The sequence below is a fragment of the Dasypus novemcinctus genome, chromosome 4, assembly GCF_030445035.2.
Source record: "Dasypus novemcinctus isolate mDasNov1 chromosome 4, mDasNov1.1.hap2, whole genome shotgun sequence".
In the NCBI taxonomy this organism is placed as follows: domain Eukaryota; kingdom Metazoa; phylum Chordata; class Mammalia; order Cingulata; family Dasypodidae; genus Dasypus; species Dasypus novemcinctus.
In genome coordinates, this window is record NC_080676.1 from 131,229,167 (window position 1) to 131,253,690 (window position 24,524).

The 24,524-nt window shown below is 35.6% G+C and overlaps 1 protein-coding gene across 1 annotated transcript in view; it reads right to left on the minus strand.

The window, feature by feature from the left end:
• SAMSN1 (SAM domain, SH3 domain and nuclear localization signals 1) overlaps positions 1–24,524 on the minus strand; it is a 107,464-nt gene that overhangs the window by 68,925 nt on the left and 14,015 nt on the right. Inside the window, 2 exon segments of the mRNA XM_023589994.2 lie at positions 16,349–16,701; positions 18,011–18,152. Coding sequence (XP_023445762.2) covers positions 16,349–16,701; positions 18,011–18,152 — 495 coding nt within the window.

Genomic DNA, 24,524 nt, shown 5'->3' on the forward strand with positions numbered 1-24,524 from the left:
TGGAGGCCATGCTAAATGGTGTTGATTTTAATGGGATAAGAATGTACATTTATTTGGGATGGAGAGCTATGAAAGTTTTTTGGCAAGAGAATGACTTGACTAGATTTGTATATCAGAAAAAAGGCTCTAGTAGAAATGTGGAGAATGGTGTGAAGACGTACCCTTCCTCCAACTTGCAAAGAAGAAAAGCCCAGAGCTTGTTGACCACTGTACTTCCTTAGTGTCTCCTCATCTTTGAAGCCAACATAAAGGATGGAGAAAAGACCATGCTTCTCCTTCTATTAGTTTGACCCAGGACATACTGGAGCTGTTTTGTTTGCATATATTACCATGACTAGGGGCATGCTTTGAAATGTAACCCTGCCAGACTACCTTATTTAATAATGAGAATGTCAGTGAAAATGACAGTACTAATACCATGAGATAGACGCTTAAAATGATCTTGATGTTTGATATTGGTAAAAAAAAATTTCAACTGAAAACCTCATAATCATAAAATGAATAAAATTATTTTTCCAGTAGCAAGCTACTTGAGTTCCCAGAATTGTTTTCCTTGATCTTTATCCTAATTGGAAAACTGATTTATATCAATATCTTGAAATGTCTGAACCTATGAATATTAGTTTCTTAGGGCTGCCAGAATAAATTGACACAAATTGGGTGGCTTAAAATAATAGAAATTTATACTCTTACATTTCAGGAGGCTAGAAGTCCTATTTCAAGTTGCCAGCATGTCCATGCTACCTCCAAAGACTCTAGGAAACAGTCCTTTCTTGCCTCTTCTAGTTTCTTATGTTCCTTGGCTTGTGAAACCATAATTCCAATTTGTACTTCTGTCTTCATGTGACCATCTTCCGTATGTATTGTTGTGTTTTGCCCAAATTTCTCTTTTCTTATAAGAATATCTGTCATTGGATTAGGGTCCACCCTAATCCACTATGACCTCATTTTTACTTGATTACATCTCCAAAGACCCTACTTCCAAATAAGGTTACTTTTATAGCAACCAGAGCTTAGGATTTAAACATAGCTTTTTGGGGAACACAATCCACATATACATAAGTAAACAAAAAAAAAACCTTGTTAAGACACAAGAAATTGAGATCAATACTGAGATCAATTCTTAAGTACAGCTATTTCTATTAGGTGTATTTTATAGAAATGCCAGGATCTGTTATGATAATTTGTAGCTTTAATGGAAGCAAATGACTTCCTTCTAACTTGGGTAGGTAGCATTCAAAGCTATGATACTCTTAAGGTTATATATTCTTCAGCTCTCTGTAGTCCTGAATAGTTTAAATATAATTTATAATAAATACAGAAGACTTGGCCATGTGTTCGGTATTACAAGCAACAAAAATGCACACAATGCACTTACATACCTTGCATGTGATATATCTTTTCTTGAAATAATGGAGAGCAAGAAGACACTGTTTAAGCATTCTTATTCACATTCTGCAATTTCACTGTAACCCCCTGAGATGAAACATGTGCTTTGCATATAAAAGTAAATAATTTAATGAATAAAATATATGTCTCAATCTACCTCCCATTTATTTTCTGAATATGGTAACTGACAATGTTATAAAATATTAAATATATGATATAAAAATTACCAAACAGGTAAAATATATGTTACTGATTTTATTTTGTTGAAGGAGGAATTTAAAATAACTTCCCTTTTTTTAAACATGAAATGTAAGGTAAAAATACATTTAAAAGTCACACCATTATTAAACCAAGACTGTTTCTAAATATACATGAAAACCTTTAGGGGATAAAATTAAGTGTTCAGACAGTTTTAGAACTGATGTATAGAATTGTAAATTTTATTTAAGAAACTGAAATCTCAAAGAGGTTTAGAGGCTTGATTGAAAATTGAAGCAATAGCTATAAACAGAAGAAATTTGAACACTGTGAGTAAAAGAGCTGGGGCATATGTCAGAGGCAAAGACAGAGTTACGCTGTCATAAACCAAGGAACACCTTGTATCGCCAGCCACTTGACCAGAAGCCATGCAGAGGTGTGAAACAGACTTCCCCCTTTCAAGAGGAAACACGGCCTTGCTGAAAACTTGATTTCAGAATTCTATCCCCCAGAACCATGAAATAAATTTCTGTTGTTTAAGTCTGTGGTACTTTGTTACAGCAGCCCTGGTAAACTAAGACACTATGGTTTAATAAATATTTGATGATTGGTATGTTTAATTTCAAAAGCAAAACCAATGTGCCCAGTCTTCTTGCTAATGTGGTAGGAGTGTGGCTATCTGTCTTTGCAATGGGAAGAACAGGAACATATAGTTTATTCACTTCCAATTCTGTATATGCAGTCTGACTTTCTAAGTAGCTCTGTTTTCATTACTGGTAAGGACATAATCTCACCTTTCTAACAATTGGCCAAGATACAAAGACCATGCTCTTTCTCTGGTTGACAACTCTTTGGCATTAGCCACATTTGCACTATGGTTCCTTAAGTTTAATTTAAATACAGTAATGTTGTAGGAAGTAGCAACTCTTCTCTCTCAGCTTAGCCAAATTAATACACAAAAACTACAGCTATCAAATTTACTAATTGCAGTAACTAAGGATATTCAAATATTTCAAGACTGTCAGGAAAATAGCATTATGGAAGTTAAGAACTCAATTTCCACAAGCTTTTTAACATAAATATTTCAAAATCATCAGATATTATTACAATTTAAAATCAGTGAATTTTATGTGCCACAACCTATTCTGTCATGTAAAGGAACATATTTCATTTTGTTTTATTTTGCTTCAATACATATCACATCATACATGGTTAATACCACGTATCATTTAAAATTTATCGGTTTAGAATAATGACAAAAAGTAGGTTAGCCATCATCAATCAAATGAAACCCTTTTCATGTATTTCTTTTTGGGCAATTTTGGTGTTATCTCTTGCAAACAAAGAAACACATACATGCAGAATCACCTCAGAATCCCTTTTAAACCCATCAGTATACTGCAAATGTCTTAGGAGTTAGGGATCATGACCAAATGATATTGGGGACTCTTACAAAAGAAGTCTGAATAATTAGCAAAGCTGGGCATTTTCTTTGACCCCCTGACAAAGGAGATGACTTTTTCCCCTTAGTGACTGGACAGAAATGCTATTAGGAGCCTATGTCATACAGAAGTGGTGTTGACAGAGTGTTTCATGACTACTGGAACCACTAGAAGACAATCCAATAGAGCGACCATACCAGGGAGAAGTCAGAAGAAAAGGGGTGAGGAATAGCACAGAAAAAAGAAAAGAGGTATCCATAAATTGGAAGAAGTTGGACAAATGAGTCTGGCAAATTTTGTTTTGTTTTGTTTTTAGTTTTTTTTTTTATCCCAGTTTGATGTTAAGCTTGAAAGAACACAACCTGATAAACCTAAGAAAATCAGATTCCATTTACACAGCTACCAAAAGATTAGAGATTACACAATAATCATGAGAGCTACTTATATTTGACATCATTCTTGTGGTAAGTGGTCTAGGGGTTTGCTATATAACCTTTGGGGGTTTTCCTATCCCATGACTGAGCCAAGACCTGAAATAGTCTCTGATGGGATTTTTAACCATGTCAGTTTGAAAAGCACAAAACTGCCTCTGGGGATTTATCTGCTGCACCCATTGGAAGCTCTATCCATGTTTCCAGATGATCATAACAGCCTTGAGTACTGGAAGTTCCCAAGGGCCACTCAATGCATTCTACATTTTTCTTCCTTTGCCAAGTTCTTAGCATGAGGTACCACAGCTGACATGACCTTCTTACAGGAATGGGAATCAGAAGACCTTGACTCTCTTCCCAGTTCACATCTTGAACAAGATTGACCAGGGGCAACTTCTCCAATCCTCAGAGTCCAGGTACCTCATTTGGAAAATGGAATGTTATTTTAGTGTTATTGTGCCTATTAGATTTAATAACTTGTCAAAGTTCTCAAAAAAATGCTTTCTGGATATGTGAGGATGAAACTGAAAAATCAGGGAATAAGGAATTGTTTTCTTCTACTTTAATATTCAGAATTGATTCTCAAACTTTAATGATCATAAAAATCTCCCATAAAAAGCTTGATAAAGAGTGTCCATGCTAGAAATTCTGACTCAATAAGTCTGGAGTAGGCAGGCATTATTAACAAATGCCTTAGGTGATTCTGATACAGTCCAGCTTTAAAATGTAATGTTCTAGAAAAACTGTGAAAAAGAGATTGTTTTTTTTGAAACCATCAGATATGCAGAGAGTCTCTCTTCCAATGTCATTTCTTTCCCTCAAATCTGCAGGCTCCAAAAGGCTTCTGATTCTCATCTAAAATGAGCTCCTAAACCCCCCTCATAAATAGAACTATGCCAACATTTCACATCTAAACATCACTTAGTTTTAGTAAGCATATAACGGCAAGTCATCAAAGTTGGAAGAACACTACACATTGCTTTTTGGCTAATTACTTTAAATTTGGATAATTAAAGGTGTTCATCATTTTCTCTCAAAATTTAAAGCACTGAGTTTGGAAATATTTTGCTGCAATCAAGTATCATTATCTACTACTGTCCTTCCTCCAGAAGATGACTTGTCATAATCTTCACAACCACTTTTCCTTCTTTCACAAAATTGATTCGTAAACATTTGTCTATGGAAGAGGTCCTAGTGCTCATCTAGTCCAATGCATTTATTTTCTAGTAAAGGAAACCATATTTGATACCACCTGGCTTGTTTTCCAACCCAGAATCTTCACAAATAAAGAAGTTTCCCACCCCTGGGAACCATAACTGAGAGTCAAGTCTTTGCTCAGAAAGATTTCCCCACTGGACCAAGTTTTGCTTTCTGATATCAAAAACAAATCCAGTGTCTTAGATTATAGGTAAAAATTCCCTCATAAAAATAGAATGTGGGGCATTTGGGTTAATTTTCTTCAGAGTGTCTTACTCATGGTTTAGAAAAGCAGGATTGTGGATTCAATCTACAAAAGAATACATTCCTCCAACAAACAAAATTATACAACTTGTTACTTCAAATATTGACAGCCTATCATTAAAACACATTACAAAGTTATTTTCTCTGCAAAGAGATTTCTCTACCACATTTCACAGTAAATTATGAATGAATTTTGGATAACCTGCTGCTTTGGGGTTGTCTTTCTTAGCCTCTAAGACAAATACCATCCAGTGTATCAGGTTAACAACAATTTATCAGCTCACGGTTTCAGAGGCTAGAAGGCTTGCTTCCCCGTGGGGTTGGGATAATCTGGAAGTCCAAAAATCTTGGGGTTCCCTGGCTTTTCCATCACATAGCAATTCACATGATCGCATCTTCCCCTTTCTCTTCTGGGTTCCATTGACTTCCAGCTTCTGGCTGTTCCCCGTGGCTTCTCTCTATTTTCAATTTCCTTTGTTTATAAGGACTTCAGCCATATTGGATTAAGGCCCACCCTCATTCCATTTTGGAACACTTAATAACATATCTAAAGATCCTATTTACAAATGGTTTTACCTCACAGGACCAGAAGCTGGGACTTGAACATACCTTTTATGGGGCACATGAGTCAATCTCCAACTGGTTATTTCCCCCAGTTTCCTTCTACCTATAGAAAAAATTTAGAGCAGATGATATTTTTTGCATCTTCTCATCTGTTGTTTATATAGATTATTTTTGCACTTTTCAGAATTTGGTCTGTTATCAAACTCAAAGAGCTAGAAAAACTCCCTAGAATTCTTGCCTCCAATTCTCTTCAGTTCTATAAATCTTTGAAAGATATTGATTCTGCTAATGTGAAAAATTAACTTATCAAAAAATAGCACACATAAAATGGGAACTGGCCAAAGAAAACCCAAAGAATATTGTCTTAACTGGAAGTTATACCATTAACTGTTACAACTACTGTATTCCTGTTATGGCTATTTGTGATATATTTATCACTATGTGGGAACAGTTTAATCTACTTCATACAGAGAGCAGTAGGAGCTCTCAGTGGCCTCAAAATATGATGGTCCTTGCCACAAACAACTGATGTAAATTTCTTGCAGGTGGTAGACTTAACTTTTTTCTAAAAGGAAATAACCCTTCTCTAAAAGCCAAATTAGTTTTAAAGCTGTGGTGTTTTTAACCACTTCTTTTTCCAGTTTTTCAGTTGACACTTTGTCGTGGCTTACAGCGGCTTGCATCAATCATTCTGGCTTCTTACTGAAAATATTTTGTGGTGGTGACTATCACACGCAAGAAACTAAGTGCCCTTTGTGGGTGACTGCACAGGTACCTCTGATTTCTGGCCAAATCATTCAAAATGCCGCAAATCCATTAAATCTCTCCACAGGGAGGAAAAAATTCCCACACCCTAGAGAGAGAATTTATGAGTTCATTTCAATCACCACAAATGAAAGCCACCTTTAATATTCATTAGAGATTTTACAGTGGCAATATGCATTATCTATGTGTATGCCCCTTTGAAAGGCCAATTTCCCTTGAAACCTTGCATGGCTCTAAGCCACTCTTTGTAGAAACAATGGCTTATGTCCAAGTGGAATCAGGGGAAACAAATGGATGACATTTCCTTATCCATTGGTAATGACTCCATTAAACCACTGTGGTGGCCCTGAGTTTCTTTGTTTTAAAAATTAAAGGACAGATTTGGAATGTGCAGTCTTGAAATGGTACCACTTCCCTGCTGTCAACTTGACCATATGTCCTAAAGGGAATGGAGCTTTTTGGGTGTCACAGAAGATGACTTTCAAAATTGGCATATCTTTAAGCATGTTACCTCATACCCTCAACAAACAAACAAGAAACAAAACTGAGCCCTTGACTTAAAATTTTGCATTGCTTTAAGGGGATAAAAACCAAAACCTAGCATAATTGATAGGGCTACATATGGTCCAACTCCTTCTGCAGAGTTTCCCTGTACCACAACTTCTTGCTTGCTTTCTTCTAGCTTTTCTGACCACTCTCTTATTCTACCCATTTTTGGCTAGGAAACTTTTCTTCTTCCTTCAGATTTGAGTTCAATCAACACTACCCCTGAAAGCATTTCCTGACTCCTTGACTAAGTTAAATTTGCCTATTATATGCCTTGAAAGGACCAGGTAGCTCTCATAATTCTTGTCAAAGTTGCTATTTCACATTTATTTTTAGGTGATTATTTCTGATTTTGTCTTTCATTAGAATATGAGGTTTACAATGTTTATTTTTGTCCAACATATTATTGTTCATGCTTTGTACCATGTAAATATTTCAAAACAAGCTGCTGAGTGAATGAATAAATGAGTTATTGATATTAAACCATCTTGTGCCCTGGTCACATATCCATTTTCAATGGGTAAGGCATGGGTTCCAGTTTGGGTTAGACTTAAGATGAGCTGTGATAAGCCTGTATTTCTAATCCAATTACTCATCAGTATGATTGAATTTAATAGTTGGGAACCATGACAAGCATAAAGATTTACAATGAATATTCATGAGAGTTTTCAGTGTGAATCCGACTCTTTGTTTTACAACTTCCCAGGAAGGAGAAAAAACATGACTTTTTTTCCTTTCATTTTCCATTTTTATCTGAGAAAGGTGATTATACCTGAGAAATACATTCGACTAAGAAATAAAGGGTCATGCAATCTATATAAGATATGGTTATGATTAAATACAAGAGGAATTTTAAAAAGCTAAATATTTCTCATGCATAAGACACTGTAAATATGGAGATAATTTGTGAGGTCAGAAAAGTGTAATGGCCAGCCCAGCACATTCATCCTTGTTCCCAACAGCTTTTTGTCTGCATGCCTCAGAAACACGGGTGTGGGTTCACTAGAGAACTTCTGGGAAGCTAAAAGCAGGAGTGTCACCCTCCTCTCCCTGTGTACATTTGAACTAGGCATTTCTGCCTTTTAATCTTCAAGGAGACAACTTGGAAAATATATAAAACAATCTAAAAAATAAATGAAAACCAGTAATGTGCATTCAATGTCACATTATCTTGCATGATGTAGAATTGCTGAAAATTATCGATGGTGAGTCCCTTAATAGCCTTAGTCATCTTTGTGTTCCCACAGCCTGGGATAATACCTGAAATACTGTAGATACTATGCTGTTTTTCACCGAATGAAGGACAAATATTTACAAATATAAACTTATAAACTAATTAATTAAATAATAATTACTGTTAAAAATAGTAGCTCTTCCTCATTAAGTTCCTACTGGATGTCAGATAAAAATTTACATACGCTTTCTAATCCAATTCTTACAAAAACTCCACAAAAAATCCTAATTACACCCATTTAATAGATAAGAAAACTGAAGTTCAGAGAAATCAAGTAGCTTGTTAGCAGTCACACAGAACATAAGCTACAGTTCAAAACCAAGCTTATATGGCTCTCATACCCATGACAATTTCCACAATTTATTGCTATCAACTATTGTCTTTATTTAGCTACCTGCTACATATTTTAAAGATTATTTAGCAATAATAATAGTCTGGACTAAGAGTTAGGAAGTTTCTTTACAGTACCAACTCTGTCATCATCTGTTGGAACCTCATGCAATTTTCTTAATTCCCATGGGCCTCAATTTCTCCATCTCTAAAATGGTAATAGAGCCTAGCCAACTTCATAGGGCTACTATTAGAGAAAACGTTATGTTGCACTTGAAGGTGGGCTGTATTTGTTAAGCTATTTCATAGTGACCTTGATTCAGCACTGTCACATGCATCATTTCATTTTACTCTGAAAGTTAAGAGCTCTCCGTTTTAACAGATGAGAAAAGTGAGATTAAATTGCTAACCTAGTTGTTTAGTTTCCTGGCTGCTAAAACAAATGCCATACAGCAGATTGGCTTAAGAACAGGAATTTATTGGCTCATGGTTCTGAGGCTAAGAATAGTCCAAAATTAAGGCATCAGCAAGGTGAGACTCTGTCCCTGAAGACTGTGTGTCTAAGTTGCCAAAGATTCCCAGAGCAATATTCGAGAAATGGGTTGGCTTTTATAATGGGAATTTATTAGGTTAAAAGCTTACAGTTCTGAGGCAATGTAAGTGTCCAAATCAAGGCATCATCAAGAGATGCTGTCTCACCAAGTTGAGGCTGTTGGCCATCACGCACATGGTGGCATCACCTAAAGAGTCTTCCTCACTGAGTTCAGCTCTGGTTTATGAGGCACATAGCAGGGTATACTGGCAGCTCTGCTTGTCTCTCGTGGCTTCTGTGGCTTTTTTCTGTGTCTACTGTGAGGCTTTTCTTCCACTGTTTATAAAGGACTCCAGAAAGAGGGTCAAGACCTACCCTGGGTGATGCCTCAATTTCCAATTTTCCCTTTTGAAATTCCGTCCAAGTTATCATTCACTTGTCTTCCTTTTCACAAGCCATACTTATCTATTCATTGGAATTTGTTCTTTTGTCAACCTGTCATAATTCCATTGTATGCAAATTGAGTATAAAGCCATTCCAACAAATGGTTTTCACTTTCTTAGAGTTGAAACACAAGGACATTAAACGATGAAGAATGTTGTATTGATGGTTCATTCTCTGCCTTCTTCTGGATGTTATGTGTGAACTGTCTTCTTACTGTGTCTTATAATTCTATAGGTTAGAGAAAAAGTACCCCATCAAAGGGACCACACTGGCTTTTTTTGGCAGGAGTCTTACATGACTAATGCACAAAGAAATTGGTATTAGAAGCTGTGAAATTAGTTGTGCATTTTTTTCTAAATCATGTGTCTGCTTACTCTTTCTTTAAATCTGTCCTCTCTATCCTAATTCATTTTCACACATACTTTTTCCTTCAAATTGTACGTCATGATTCTTACTTATCCATCTATACTTTAAAACCTCAGCATTTTTCATCAAACATGTAGGGAAGCAAGGAAGACTGGTAAAACTTACACATTTGACCTTAGGAAAAAGTATGCCAAAGTCACTTACTCAGAGTCTAGTTAGAGGACAGATGAGGTGAATGAGTTTGGACTTGATCCTGTCGGTGTTGGGGACACATTTAAAAGTTTGTGAGGGAAGCAGGAATTTTATTAAATTTGAGCTTCAGGATCATTAATCAGGTAGCATTAATATGGTGGATTAGTCAAGTAAATTAATCTGGTAGATTAATCTGGTAGTGGCATGTCACGTTGATTAAAAGTGGGGGTCAGGGAGATGAGGGTCAGAGAGATTAGAAGAGATTTCCCAAGGGAGATATGGAAGACACAAAGTAGAAGGCAGGCACAGGCAGCTTATCCTGATTTTGTCACTTGTCTCCCCTAGGTTCCTGGTTTCCTTGAGCAGTACTAAAACTCATACGACTTAGCACAGCGACTGCATGCCCCAAGAGTGCTTCCCCGTGTCAATAACTAGCCTCCACTGCTCCCTGTTTGAACTGAAATATTAGTTGTAGAAACCTTTTGTTTCTTTATTTCTTGGTTTTATTAGCACACAACCTGTTCTCATTGAAACGGGTCTGTAAAAAAAAAAAATTCCATTCTCTACACTTTCTCTTTGACACTATTTTGACATGTTTCTGTAATACTCCAAGTAAGACTTTCTGTCCTTGCTCTTCTCATTCTCTTCTTCTGCTCTCTAAAATGCCTTTAAGTAGAGTCTTTGTTTACTTTCTTACCTTGAGATTGTGTATATACACTTAGCTCATTTTTCTTTGTTTTTTAAAAAATGTAATTCCATCACTGACCGTAATTATTTTTCCATCTTCACTGTTTTTTAATTCACCTATAGTTGGGTCTCTGTTTTGTTCTTTCAAGCCTTTGACTCTCCTTCTTCCTAAAAGAGCTTTTATTACTGTTACTTTTTAAATATACCACTCTTCTCTTAAATATAGGTTTCAAAATATTTTAGACACTTGAAGAGAGGAATGAATATTCATCCCCCCTTTTCATATGTGGATCACCTTCATTTCTTAATATTATAAAAAAATTATCTTCTTACAAATCTAAAAATATTTCCCCAGATTTTGAAGAAATATGTGGTTGTTATTACCGAAGTGTTATATAAAAGGGAAGTTTTGTCCCCTCTGCAGCATAACACCTTTATTCTTCATTGCCCTTATTACTTACCAAGTCTGTGGCTCGCTTTCCTCTTTTCATTAAGACTTCTCAAGCTCTTAGCATGCAGAGCTTCATAAGTACCCTTAAATCCATCTTCTTGAAAATTGATTCTAAACACTTGGCTTCAAACATTAATTTTGGTTACCTTCACTATTACTTTTCTTAAGATGCATCTGAATCCCCTCTCAATACCACTCATCTTGGATACTAGAAAAGAACTGCATCTTTAAGTATTTTTTCCTTTTGCATTTCTCCTGTGGAGTATACAAATCTGATCTTTCACCTTTCTCAATTTATATCAATTCCTTAATCACATACTTTTCCCCACTCCCCAGATCCCATGGACCTTACAAACAATGAAACCGAATGTTACCCACCTTTGTATGTCTCATTCTCTTCCTGTTGGGTTTTGTGAAGATCCCTTCATAAAGAGTACATTTCCCTCTCTGAATTCCGTTTGTTTATGGTATCTCAACTGAATAAAATGCTGCTTCTTTCTGAGTCTAACTCAAACCTCTGAATTCTTAATGTTGGTCTGAATCAGTCAGTACTTGAGTCCTGACACCATTTCGTTTATTCTTCCCTACAACCCTGCATCGTAGGTATTGGTAACCTGGTTTAGCAACCTTGTTGTATGCAAAGGGTCATTCAGTGGGAAGAGAGTGAATAGGAAATGAAACTATGTACAAAATTGGATTAGGGGATTAAAGAGAATGAGGGGCTTGCTCAAGCGCGCCCCATTTGGTAACGTCAGAACCAGACTTGCTAGTGTGATCTGCAGTGGGCTCTGCAAGAACTCATACCTGGGTGAGTAAGGACTTTCCAGAAGATAAGTCAATTTTGGGGGCCACCTCAAAGCTCTGCTTTGATAAAGATATCAGAAACCAAACCACACTGGAATCTCCTATTCCTGAAATTTCTGAAATCAAAGAGAAACAAGTATCCTTCTGGGGTTGTGGTTCATTTTCCTGAAATGTGGGGTTTAGGCCCTCTCCCCTATGTCTGCATATGTTGGCATTTTTAAAAAATCTGATCACATTTTTATCCTTTAAAATGTCAAAAATGTCACCTCTCACTAGTCATTGATAATAACACTCATTTCAAAAACCCATCTTTTCCCTCAGCACTATGCCTTCTCTAACTTCTATAGAATTTAAGTTAAAGTATAACCCAAATTATACATCTGCAATTACTAAAGAAAAATTACCAGCTGTGCCAAAATGAAACTGGATATTTTTCACTTGTTATTATCATAGAATATATGCGTAGAATACAAAAATAATAATTTGCACTCATCCAACTTCTTTCACTCTAATGTCTCAAATCCCTGAGTGCAAGTAGTCTCATTAAGTTTACCAAACCAATTTAACTCTAACATTTTCTTGAACCTTCTCTCAGGATCCAATGAGATTTTCCTGTCACAAATGCTGAACATTATCATATGAAATTTGTGCATTCTTCAGGTATGAGTTTGACCTTCTGAGGATAAAACTCACTTATTTAATCATTTAGACATGTACCAAAATAGACAAAACTATCTAAATAAAAAAGATAAGAATTACTATTGTGCATTTACCTAAATCTATACACATACACACAGATACTCAAAAAACAAAAAAGTAACTGAGTTTTCATATAACTAGATTAATTAGAATGAGGAATGTTTTAGCTCCAAGGACAGTTAGAAAAATGAGGAGAAATGTTCTACCTGGATCTGTGGAAACAAAGCCCATCGGTTTCTAAAAGTCTCTTCATTTAGTCAGCAAATGGTACTCAAATATTTAATCAGTATCCATTATATGCTAGCAACTATGGAGAATACAAGGATAAATTACTATTGAAAGTAAACAAATGACCAACTAATGCCAGTATGGGGTGGGGTATAGTAAACTCCATGAAGACAGAGCCAGTGTATATATTGTTCAGCTGTTCATTCTGAGGGCCTACTATTGTGACTGTCACATATTATAAGCCAATATGTTTTTAATGAATGGAATAATAATTCTCTTAAGTGATCTAGAAGTTCAAAGCTAGGAGAGATTATTGCTGACTGACATGATCTAGGAAGGCTTTCTAGAGGATAAAGTATTTGCTCTGAGTCTTTAGAGATGGGATAATAGTTCTAAAGAAGGGAATATTATACCAGGCAGAAGCAATGACATTGACTCCAAGATACAGAGGCAGGAAGGTACAAGGCAGACTTTAGGGATAGCAATCATTCAGTCTGGCAGTTTTGTAATCTCTAAGGAAAAAGCTGAAGGGAAGGCTGAAAAGTTAGTTTGTGGTCTTACTGCTGAAACCCAGAAATGCCAAGATAAGGAGCCCAGATTTTATTCTTGAAGGAAACTCTGAATTATATTTGTATTTACACTCTTCCATGCTAGCTTTGCCTCTTTAAAAGGAATTATCATCCTGGACCCCACTTGTGACGCTATCAAGAAGAGTCTTTACAAACAAGTCCTGATAATATTACCAGATATTCTCTAAGAAACTGCTGTAAGAGGAAGGCTGTGAACCTAAGCAGTCCCAGATGAGATGAAGGAGGTCGAAGTGGAAAGAACGCTTCTGAATATGGTAAAAGTTGGAAAATTCCAACAGTTCCAAGACTGTTATCAGACACCTGTGTTATTTAACATGGTACTATGAACACAGACTAGTTTGGCTCTATTCTTCAAATACCTAACTCCATACACAAATCTTGAAAATTGAAAGAAATTCCAAGAGAGATTAAGCCTCTTCAGAGATCTCTAATGTACCATAAAATATAGCTTCCCTTCTAAGGAGATACTGCTTCTTAAAGAAAAAAATGACATAGACTGGGGTACCTGGATACACAATTGCTCCAGTCATTTATTGCAATTAAAAACAACCATGAACGGGTACATAGAAAGGTTTGGATATTTTCATAGTGGTTTCAGTTGGAAACAACAGATGAAGGAGTGCTGAATTCCTGACCAGAGGAGCTCTATCACATTCCCCAATGGAACAACAACAATCCCCCAAGTGCTATGGCAAAGACCAATAAAGATGAATGGTCCAATAATGAGCCTTTGATTCTGATGGCACTGATTATGAGCCTGTGTGCCTGAAATATGAACTAGGCCTATAGCTGTGGGATGCCTAAGAGTTACTTTCCGAGAGCCTCCATGTTGCTCAAATGTGGCCACTCTCTAAGCATGTAGATGCATTTCCTTCCCCCCAACATGGGACATGACTCCCAGGGATGAACTCCCTGGCACCGAGGGATTACTACCAAGCACTAGCTGATTATGTAACTTCAAAAAGACCATGAACAAAGAGGTCAATTCAGACCAGCAGAATATCTCAGCCTACACGTGATACCAGGTGTTAAAAACTGCTTTTTGACTTTGGATAAAAAGAGCAAAATGGAAAGGACAAGTGTGTATATATGGCTGAGTCTCCAAAAAAGAGTTGGGAGGTCATCAGGAGGTGATGCTTATGCATGCCTCAGCAGGGTACCAGAGACAGCCAAGGTAGATGGAAACTCAGGTGCTGGATCTCCTGAGGGCTGCAGTGACTCACAGGTTCTATGGTCAAGGCAGATAGCTCTGGAGTTCAGGGCCATGTCAGTTGGCCCTACTTTGGAGTTTGTGTCCTGAGTGTGATGGAGTTGGACTCAGATGCAACCTTTCTACACATGCCTCTTTCGTTACTTTTACTGGACCTGTGGTTGGCGTTTGGGTTGGTGTATACTCAGGAGACCTGAATCTCTGAACTGTCTATGTGACAGCCAGGCCCTGGGCCTCAGCAGCCTTGCAGCTCCCACCCTCTGGCTTCTTGGACTTACCCTGGCCAGCTGACAGGGAGGTGAAGAAGGTCAACCACCACACCAGGAAGCTAAGAGTGCCTATAGCTGCAAGCAGAAGAATTGCATCCATTATCTATGTGGAATCTAAACCCCCTCTTGATGTAGAGGGGGACTGGACATAGCCATCCCAGGTCCACAGGATGGAGGAATAGAGTATGGATTAGAGTGGACTCACTGTGTGTTCTGCTGGGGAACTATTGTGATTAGTAAGGGAAGAAATTGTAGTAGTGATGTGGAGAGGGTGGCCATGTGGTTGCTGATGGTTGGGAGAGGGAAGAAGAGATATGGTGTGGGAGCATTTTCAGGATTTGGAGTTGTCCTATGTGGTGTTGCAGGGACGGATGCTGGATGTTGTGTGTCCTGTTGTGGCCCACTGGGTGGACTGGGGGAGAGTGTGGAGTACAATGTGGACCACTGTCCATGGGCTTTAGCGGTTCTCCAGAATGTACTTGCTGGGTGCAGTCATTGTACCACAATGTTGGAAGAGTTGATGTGGGAGGAGTGGCATGGATGGGGTAGGGAGGTATATGGGGACCTCATATTTTTCAAATGTAAAATTTAATAGAAAATAAAGAAGAAAAAATAAATAAAATTTATGCCAAAAAAACCAGCAATCATGAATTATAGGGAAATAAAGATAAAATATGTGCCTCAAGAAACTTACAGTCAACTAGAAAAATATTAGGCAAATATTAAGTTCTGACAGATTTGCATTATTTAGTTTTAGTTCTCAATTACCTCATGGGTTTAATATTATTCCCCTTTTATGACTGATATAATTAAGTTTAATAGGTTTAAATAACATTCCCAAGCTTAAATAAAGTAGCCCAGATCCAAATCCATTTTTTGTCTAACACAAGAGTCCATATTCTTTCTCTCATACAATATAGTCTTACAGTCTATCTTAGTATGTGAAAAGCACTATAATGTATTAACTAAAAGCAGAATCTTTACCATAACCTGTCTAGATTCCAGATTTTGACTCTACCTCTTGTTAACTATATGACACTGACCATTTACTAAATTGTTTTCCTGTACCTTACTTTATTCAATTGTAAAACAGTGAGAATTAATATAAAATAACAGTCCCAACCTCATAAGGTTATTGCGAGATTTAAATGAGATAATACACATTAGGTGCTTTGGAGAAAGGTGAGCCCAAAGAAAATGCTCATTAAATTTGCTATCATTATTTAAACAATTCAGTGAACAATTTTGTGTTCTAAATCAACATTTGAATGTCTTTATTAAATTTAAAAAACCTGTGGAAAATATTATGCAGGAGTTCATTTGTGCATACAGAAATATAAGCAGTATTAAAATGGACAAAAGTTGCAAGAGTTGCATTGCTTTTGGGGAAGACAGCTCTAGCTCTGGTAACTTTTCTGGCAATGATGAATTTGACTGATTAGCACTTTTGCTATCTGTTTATTTCCTGTACAAACACTGAGAGAAGATGGTACATTTCCGTAGCTTCCAAACGTACCCGCCAATATGAGAGATCCATATCTGTGTGAGAAGACTTGAGACAAGGGTGGTAAGCACAGCAGGAGCAGCTGTTCCAACATCCAACTTAGGAAATTTGGAAATGAACACATGTCCAGACTGAGTTTTCTGGAAAAGGTTTCCAGCTGTTCCACATGTGAACTTTACCTTCATTGTAGGATAATGTATCTTCTAAGTCACATCCTTTTGAAGTGCTGGATCTACTCAGCGATGCAGAAATAGAATCGAGTCTAGTCTCCAATTCTTCCTTCCTCCTCGTATTAGCTTTACTAACTCTATTTTCTTGAGATTTGATTAATTTCATACAGGAAATCAATGTATCATCTTCATCATCTGAGTGATAAAGAAAAATATGTTAAAAATTGTCTAGTTCTTCTGCGCATGTAAAAATTATTGATACTATACTTCCCTTCATATGACAGAAATGAAGAGCACATATAAACCAGAAAGTCATTTAACTTCACAAACTAATTTACAGCTATATTTGTTTAAAGAGTAAGTTCTTTTGTTACACTAAATGATTTATTTTGTAAAAATCAGGCTTACCTAAAATTTTGAAACCATGTCTAGTGATTAAGGGCAGTTGAACTGGAATGAAAGCAAACCACATGCAACTAGCATGCTGAGAGATACTCGAGAAAAATGAGTTAAACAATCCATATTTTGAAAGCATATGGTGTGTTTCTATTCACAGATTTTTAAAATTTGTTTTGATGGTCATATGTAAAAGAAAGCATAATAAGGAAGCAAATGACTTTTTTTATTATTTAAAATAATGAAATTTCAGTGGGTATAGACAAAAATTCTGCTAGCATCCTAAAATTTCTAATTTAATATCAGTCACAAAGGAGATTTATGAGTACAGTGTCTCATTGTGAAATATTTTGGAAAAGCAAGAATAGCACTGAGAAAATAAAAGAAAAAGGAGTGTCTTCAATACTATTATGTTGATGAGTGAGACCTATATACAGTGTGACGAAGGCTCTGATGAAATTTCTAGTAATATATGAAAGAGTTACAGAAAATAGAAATATATATTACCAATAGTAAATTGTGCTATACTATTGAGTCCTTTTAGGTCAAATGTTTAGCTTGTATGAACAACGATTATGATTAATCAGTTATTTTTATAAATAAATACAAATCCAAGTTGAATGTTATGACATGCCAATTTGCTGCACTTATGTTAAAACTCAAAAATTCTGGTGGGGCAGGTATAGCTCAGTTGTTGTGCCCATGTTTCACTTGTATGAGGTCCCAGGTGCAATCTCTGGTACCTCCTGAAAGCAAACAAAAAGAAAAAAAACTCAAAAATTCTATTTTCTGTGACTAGGGAATGGGGAAAGCAGACATTGCTGAGCTTTGTCCACTTGCTGAGTTTTATCCCATAGCTTGCTCTCTTTACACCCCTGAACTTAGTGCTGAAGGAAGGGAGAAATTGATGGGGCTTAGGTATGAAAATCCTAAACATGGGGCATATTTATGTAATTCAGGTATAGGGTAAAGATAGGCACAGATAACTTGTCAATGATAATTTAGAAAACACCCTGAATGTCTAATGATTATGTGAAGATGATATCAAAATGACCTTCAATAATATGTGTTTTCCCAGTTTTCAGTAGCATATTGAGATTTTACTCACAGAAATTTATTGTTGTAGGTTTTGCCACATTCGAACTCTGTACACTGGCTTTCTTGGTCCAAACCAGCTTCTTTAGTTGCTTTAATGTCCCCTTTGTTTCCCCTGGGCCACCACCTGATTGTGTGGCCTCGCACAAACACAGCTGAAGGTAAAGACAAATAATTCTTCACAGAAGATTGAATACAACATATGCTGAGATCATAAATGTGGCTTTAAAATCTAAAGCCTGAGACTATTTAAGAAACAAAAGCACATCGCCAATTTGGGTTCAAAATTGTAAAAATAAGTTACAACTGGCCAATCACACTAAAAGAAATTTTTTTAACTTTTGTATGGGTTTTTTTGCCTTTTAAAATGCAGCAAAATGAACTGAACTCAGAGTCATCTTTAAATGACTCACTCCTGTGCAATGTGAAGTAGCAGAAAGGAACAAGGTCTTTGCAGAATAACATGAATGGGACTGATGTTGTGCAAAGGATGGCCTAGCTGCCAATATCAGAAAAAGCAGAATTTAAATTTTCTTCAGTTTCCTTTTGGAAATTTCTCGGAAGACAGTTTATTTCAAGTATAAGGATGTTTTCAGACAATATAATTTTCTTTAAATAGTCACTTGCTTTCTAAAAGATATACATCAAGCAAAATCAAATCAAAACAAAACAAAACAAAAACTCTGCAGCATATGGCATTATTTTTCAGTATACCAGAGTCACCAGTTTATTATGACAACAATATTGATAAAAGAAGAGTTAGCATTGCATTAGTGATTCCTAAAGTTCTTTGGAAGATCAGAAATAGTCTCACTAGTTTATTGCTGGTTAATTGTATTCCTACTGCCTTTACTAATTGTTTTTAGGATATTTTATTCCTAAGGCTTTCCAAATACTTTGGAAATTAATAATTTATGTGCAAAATTTATACTAATTGGTATCAGGTAGGCATTTCATTGTATTAACTAGATTTTAGGTAATACCCAAAGTACACTTTTTCATCCAGAAAGCTCTGGACTTAGAATTCAGTCCTGCCCTGTTCTATCTCATTCTTTTCATTAAAAAAACTGATGAATTGACATCTAAATAAACATTTCAATTTTCAAAGGGCAAATGATTTGCTCTCTCATTAATGTTTGAATGAGACATATTTATAAAGTACTTTTAAATTCTCTGAGAGAGACTATAAACCCAAGGAAATATTTGGAAGTAAAGGATCTCTAGCATGCAAACATTATCAATCTTTATATTCATCTCTTATTCTTGGTCTTTCAGAATGACTTTGAGCAACCAATATAAACTTGATGTTCTGTCTCTGCATAACAGCACCTAAGTAAGAAATGTGATGTTTTATCATAGAAAGCATACATGCTTGCATCAAATAAATGGGAGGATATTGAAATCATTTTAATCTTTTAGAGAGGACTGTGATGTGTTGTCCTTAGATACGCAAAATCTTTCCTCTCTTTCCAGAGGTAGTGCTTGGTTCAACATGATTTCTATTGCTGTTTATTTTTGTATTATTTTCTCCAGTATTCCTTTTCAGGGATTTCTGAGTTACTCAATTTTACAGATCCCTTAAAACTCAGAAAGAGCCATTTTGTAATTGTTAGCCCCTTCCAGAAATAATAAGCTGACATTGCACAATCATTGAGTGCAGTATTTTCTTTGCTGTGCTTCCTTTCTTACGACAACCTACTCCTGTTACAGACAAAGCCTAATTACTCCATTGAAATACTGGCATTGAAAATAGCCTCTCTCTCCTTTCTTTGTGAAAAAGACTTCCACTGGATTTGGGGAAAGGTGTGACATGCCAGGGTAACTGAACTTCATATGAATGATTTCCCCCCAAGAGGAACAGGAGCATTTGGAAAGTGTCTAAATTTGGATGTGTGGGATCTCATGGCCCCAAGGTGTTAAAACAAACTGATTCCTCATTATTTTATTCACATGCTTAGAATCTTTTTAAAGCACAACATCAGAAACTTTTGTTATCTCTATTCGCTCACTCATCTTTGAGTTAATAGAGATCAGTCTACTGCAATTTACTTATTTTTGAACTTCAGGTGCATGACCAAATGTTTGTTGAAAGGAAATACATGTCTGATTTCCTACATCTATTTTATCTACCAAATGGATTGTCCATAGTAAAGTTTTGATATTAGACTAGCTAATTTCAGACAGCAAAGTACTTCTGGAAAACTTCCACTTGCTGTTTTATTCCAAAGGAATAAATATTAGAGTTAATATTATTGCAAGAGATATAGAATTAAGACAACCTATTAAAATGTTCTCTAGAATATTTTCAAAATAATAACTTTAGCCACCACAATCCCCTGGTCTCTTATGCTTGCATCAATACTGAATTTGATTAAAATTTAAAATAATGTACCTTTCCATTTCTAGATGTTTTCTAAGAAGACTGACCCATAAATTCATCTTGCCGTGTAATCAATCAACAAACGTAAATTATTTAATATGTACTATGTGCCAAGCACTATCCTACAAACTGGGTATATAGCATGAAGCAAGTAAAATAAGATCTCTGCTTTCATAGAATACATTTTAGAGAGAGGAAGACATACAATAAACACATAACTAAACACATAAACAAGACAATTTCAGATAAGAATTGCTATGCTATGTGCTAGCTATGTGCTAGTGGGGAGAGAATAAATTTACCAATTTATATTAAATGGTTAAGTAGGGTATTGTTGGAGATACTGGAACTGAGGTGTGAATGACAAGAAGAAACAATAAGTGAAGATACGTAGATAGTTTTGGATTCAGTGAATGTTCAAGGTCATGTCAACTCATACTTGTATGACAGAAAGAAGTCTCAATGAGGAAAATATAAGAAGGAAAAGTTTTCCTGGAAGAGGATATAGCTTGTGCAAGGTTTCTACCACTGAAGCAATCTTGTGGATGCCCACAGAAGAGATACAAGGGACGAACGCCATGAGATGTGGCCAAAGACTGAGTAGACGACTTTCGAAAAGGCTTTTATAGAGCATGTTGGGGAATATGTTTATTCTCATCAGGAAGAGTGACACATCTGGTTTACATTTTTATTCATCTATCTCTCTCTTCCTCTCATTCTTTCTCTCTCAAGTTTCGAACATCTTCTTTTTAATAGACTATTCCCAATAGCATTCAAACGTGCTCTAAGTTGATCCATCTTTTGTTCACTATGTATTATTTACCTCTCTTTCCACTTCCATTCCCAGGCATCCTTCTCAAAAAAGTTATTTGTGTATGTTTCCTTTAATTCCCACCCTTCCCACCCATCTCATTTACTTATCAATCCATCTGGGATTGCTTTTCTGGTCCAATGGAAGATTCTCAAACTCCACTGCTAGTTGACATTCAGCAATGTTGACCATGATTACCTTTTGGAAATACTTTCTTTTCCTGGCTTCCATAATACCACATCCTCTTGGTTTACTTTTTTACTATTTCAGATGTTCATTCTCTAAGTCCCAGGCTTCTCTCCCAAAAGTGAATGTTGATACTCCTTTAGAACTAGATTCTGAGCATTCTTTGTCTCCTCATGTGTATAGTCTCATTCACACACACACGCACACTTGCAAAGATACATACACACACATTCCTGAATGGCTTTTAATAACACTTATACAGTGATTATTTCTCCAGACTTCTCTTCAGAGCTTCAGACTCACATACCCAACTACCTACTTAAAATGATTCGTAAGCACAATCAAGAATGACCTGTAGTCCTTTCCTACAATCATGATTTTCATCCAGTCTTCCTCAACTCAGTGAATGATACCTTCATCCACACAACTGTACATTCCATAAATCAGGTTTGTCACTTTTATCACTGCCTTTTATATCACTTCCTTATATTTGTTCAATTACTATTTGGTCCATACCACCTCCAAAAAGTATATTGCTTCTGTTCTTTTTCTTCATTTCTGTTGTTGCAACTCCAATTTAAGGCACAATTATCTCACATTGAAACTACTGCCAAGTCTCTAACTGGTTTCTTTTCACTTTTGCTCTTCTGTTCATTCACAATACAGAGTTAGAGTTCTTTTTGAAAAATGCAAATTCAGTTATATTACTATCTTTCTCAAATTATTTCAGAACTTCCCAGTGCTCTTTAAATAACATCCAAAAATACTTTATGGGGTTTAGAAGGCCTACATCTTCAGACTTCCTTGGAGTTTCCTGAACTTCTGAGTTGTTTCCTTTCCCTTGGTTTGATTTTGTTCTGCTTCCTCTGCTTGGGATGCTTGTCCTCATTCTCCAGACTTGGTTATCCCCTTTTTATTCTTAGAGCTGCAGCCTAAATATCATTTTCCTAGAGAAGTCTTTCTGGACTTCAAATTCCAAATGAGGTCCCTGTTGTTTTTCCTTCTTGGCTTTCACCACAATTTCAGATCTACATTTTTGTATCATTGTTTGTTACATGTCTCTCTTCCCCAAAAGACTATAAGCTGAAAGAGTGTGGAGGCCAGGCCCCTCCATTTAAGTACCATCAGAGTCCTTAGCACCTCTATCGTTGTTCATAGTCAGTATTCAATAAGTATTAGTTGAAATAATTATATAAGTGAATGAATAATTGAATGAGGACCAGATTTGGTCAAATCTGATCATTTCTTTGAAATATAATGGTGAAAAAATGGCATTAGGAAATTGTGAAGTGAAAGAAGGAGATAAAATTATTGTATTCCATTTATCATCACAGAAATGGGCAATTATGTGTGAATATAAATGTAAATATCTTTCATATGAGTAAACTTCATAGCATATATTGTCTTTCATATGTATATATTTATAGCTATACATGTAAATATCATTTAGTTCATTTTGTTCACACCTCCTCAAATATTGTAAAAAGTTGGTTGAAAGTGTTGGGTTAAATACACCTCACTTTTTGGCACTTTTCTTAAATGTTAGGTTTGAGCATAATTTTAAGAAAATAGCATCAATGAATTATTGAACTGGGTTAGTCCTACAATCATATTTTATGAACTAGAATACAGCTTATTGGACATCTAGTCTACCAGCCTATTTTAAAAATGAGAAAACCCAGAGAGGCTAAATGGCTTATCCAAGGAAAGATAATTTATTAATAACAGAGCTGGGATTAGAATCAAGTCTTCAGACTTTTAATTCAATGTTCTTTTTTAACAAGAATTTTAGGAGCCAGCATAATTATTACCTATCTAGAGTTCACATCCAAATTAAGTAAATTAAGTAAAACTGACCAAATTCAGGGTTTTGATTTGAAAGTTAAACATGGTTTTCCAATTTGCAGAGGATAAGCATCTGGTGGACACTCTCAGATTTATAGCCCTATTCTCTCTCTCTTTCTCTGACTCTGTCTCTGTCTCTGTTTCTCTCTCTCTCTCTCTCTCTCTCTCTCTCTCTCTCTCTCTCTCTCTCTCCCTCCTCCCCCATATTTATATCTCACTAGAAGGGAGTTTAAAATTCTTTGGTATCATCCCATTTTTTAACAGAGAAGAAACTCAGGCTTATGGAGACTAAGTAAACCACAATTCTCTGAATTGTGTTTTCTTTACCCCATTAATGAAAAGAAAGCTAGAAAGTGATATGATAGAACATGAATGAAGTAAAAATTTCCTTTGCTCTTTTTTCTAGCCTTAATTTCTGATTTAGAAAATTTTCCTCCCTAGTGATGTTTTTAAAAATATCCAGAAAATAAAGCCTGATCATCTGATGTCTATTTTACATAATTTCTTCAACAGGAGAAATGGAGATTTTCTTGGTTTTTTAAAATTAATATTTTGATTTATTTTTAAAGAAAACTGTAATGAAAACCCTGAAGTGAAAGTCTAGGTAGTTTCCTGTGCATTTTGCATTGACAATTTTCTCTGACCTTCCTAGTCTTATGACACTTTGCTTGGTTATTAACGATTTACTAATCCTTAAGTCTTTAGAAATTATTTTTATGCTCAAAATATAATATTAATAGAAAAATCCAGCCGTAAATTTTTATAAACACCACTATAAGTGATTCTTTTCCTTCCTATACTACTTACATAATTAGGAGAAAAATAATACATTTTAAAAAATGTATTTAGAAGATAAGTGTTGGTAGTTAGATGTGTTTCTGCCAAAGCAGGACAGAAGTACCCACTTTTTCTACCACACATTTGTTCCTCACCATTTGAAAAGAAAGATTCCTATTGCTTGGATATAAGATAGAAACTTATTTTTATGGTAAGATCAATGATGAATATTTAGGTTTAAATGGTGAGTTTATTAAATCCCCAAATCTTTATCTCAATTCTCTTTTCCAAAATAGTGTCTAGCCACTATTCATAATCTAAAACATCATCATCACTCTAAAAACATTATTTGTAAGGTCACAATAACCAATTAATATTAAGTAGCTCAATAAGGAGTAATTAAACCAAGAGAATTGTGAATTAGAATCAATCAATGCAAACACATGAAAACAAACAAGTTTCATATCAGAGATTTATTTTTCTGCGTTTTAAAAAATAAAATTAACTAAGTAAAATGAAAAATTGGAA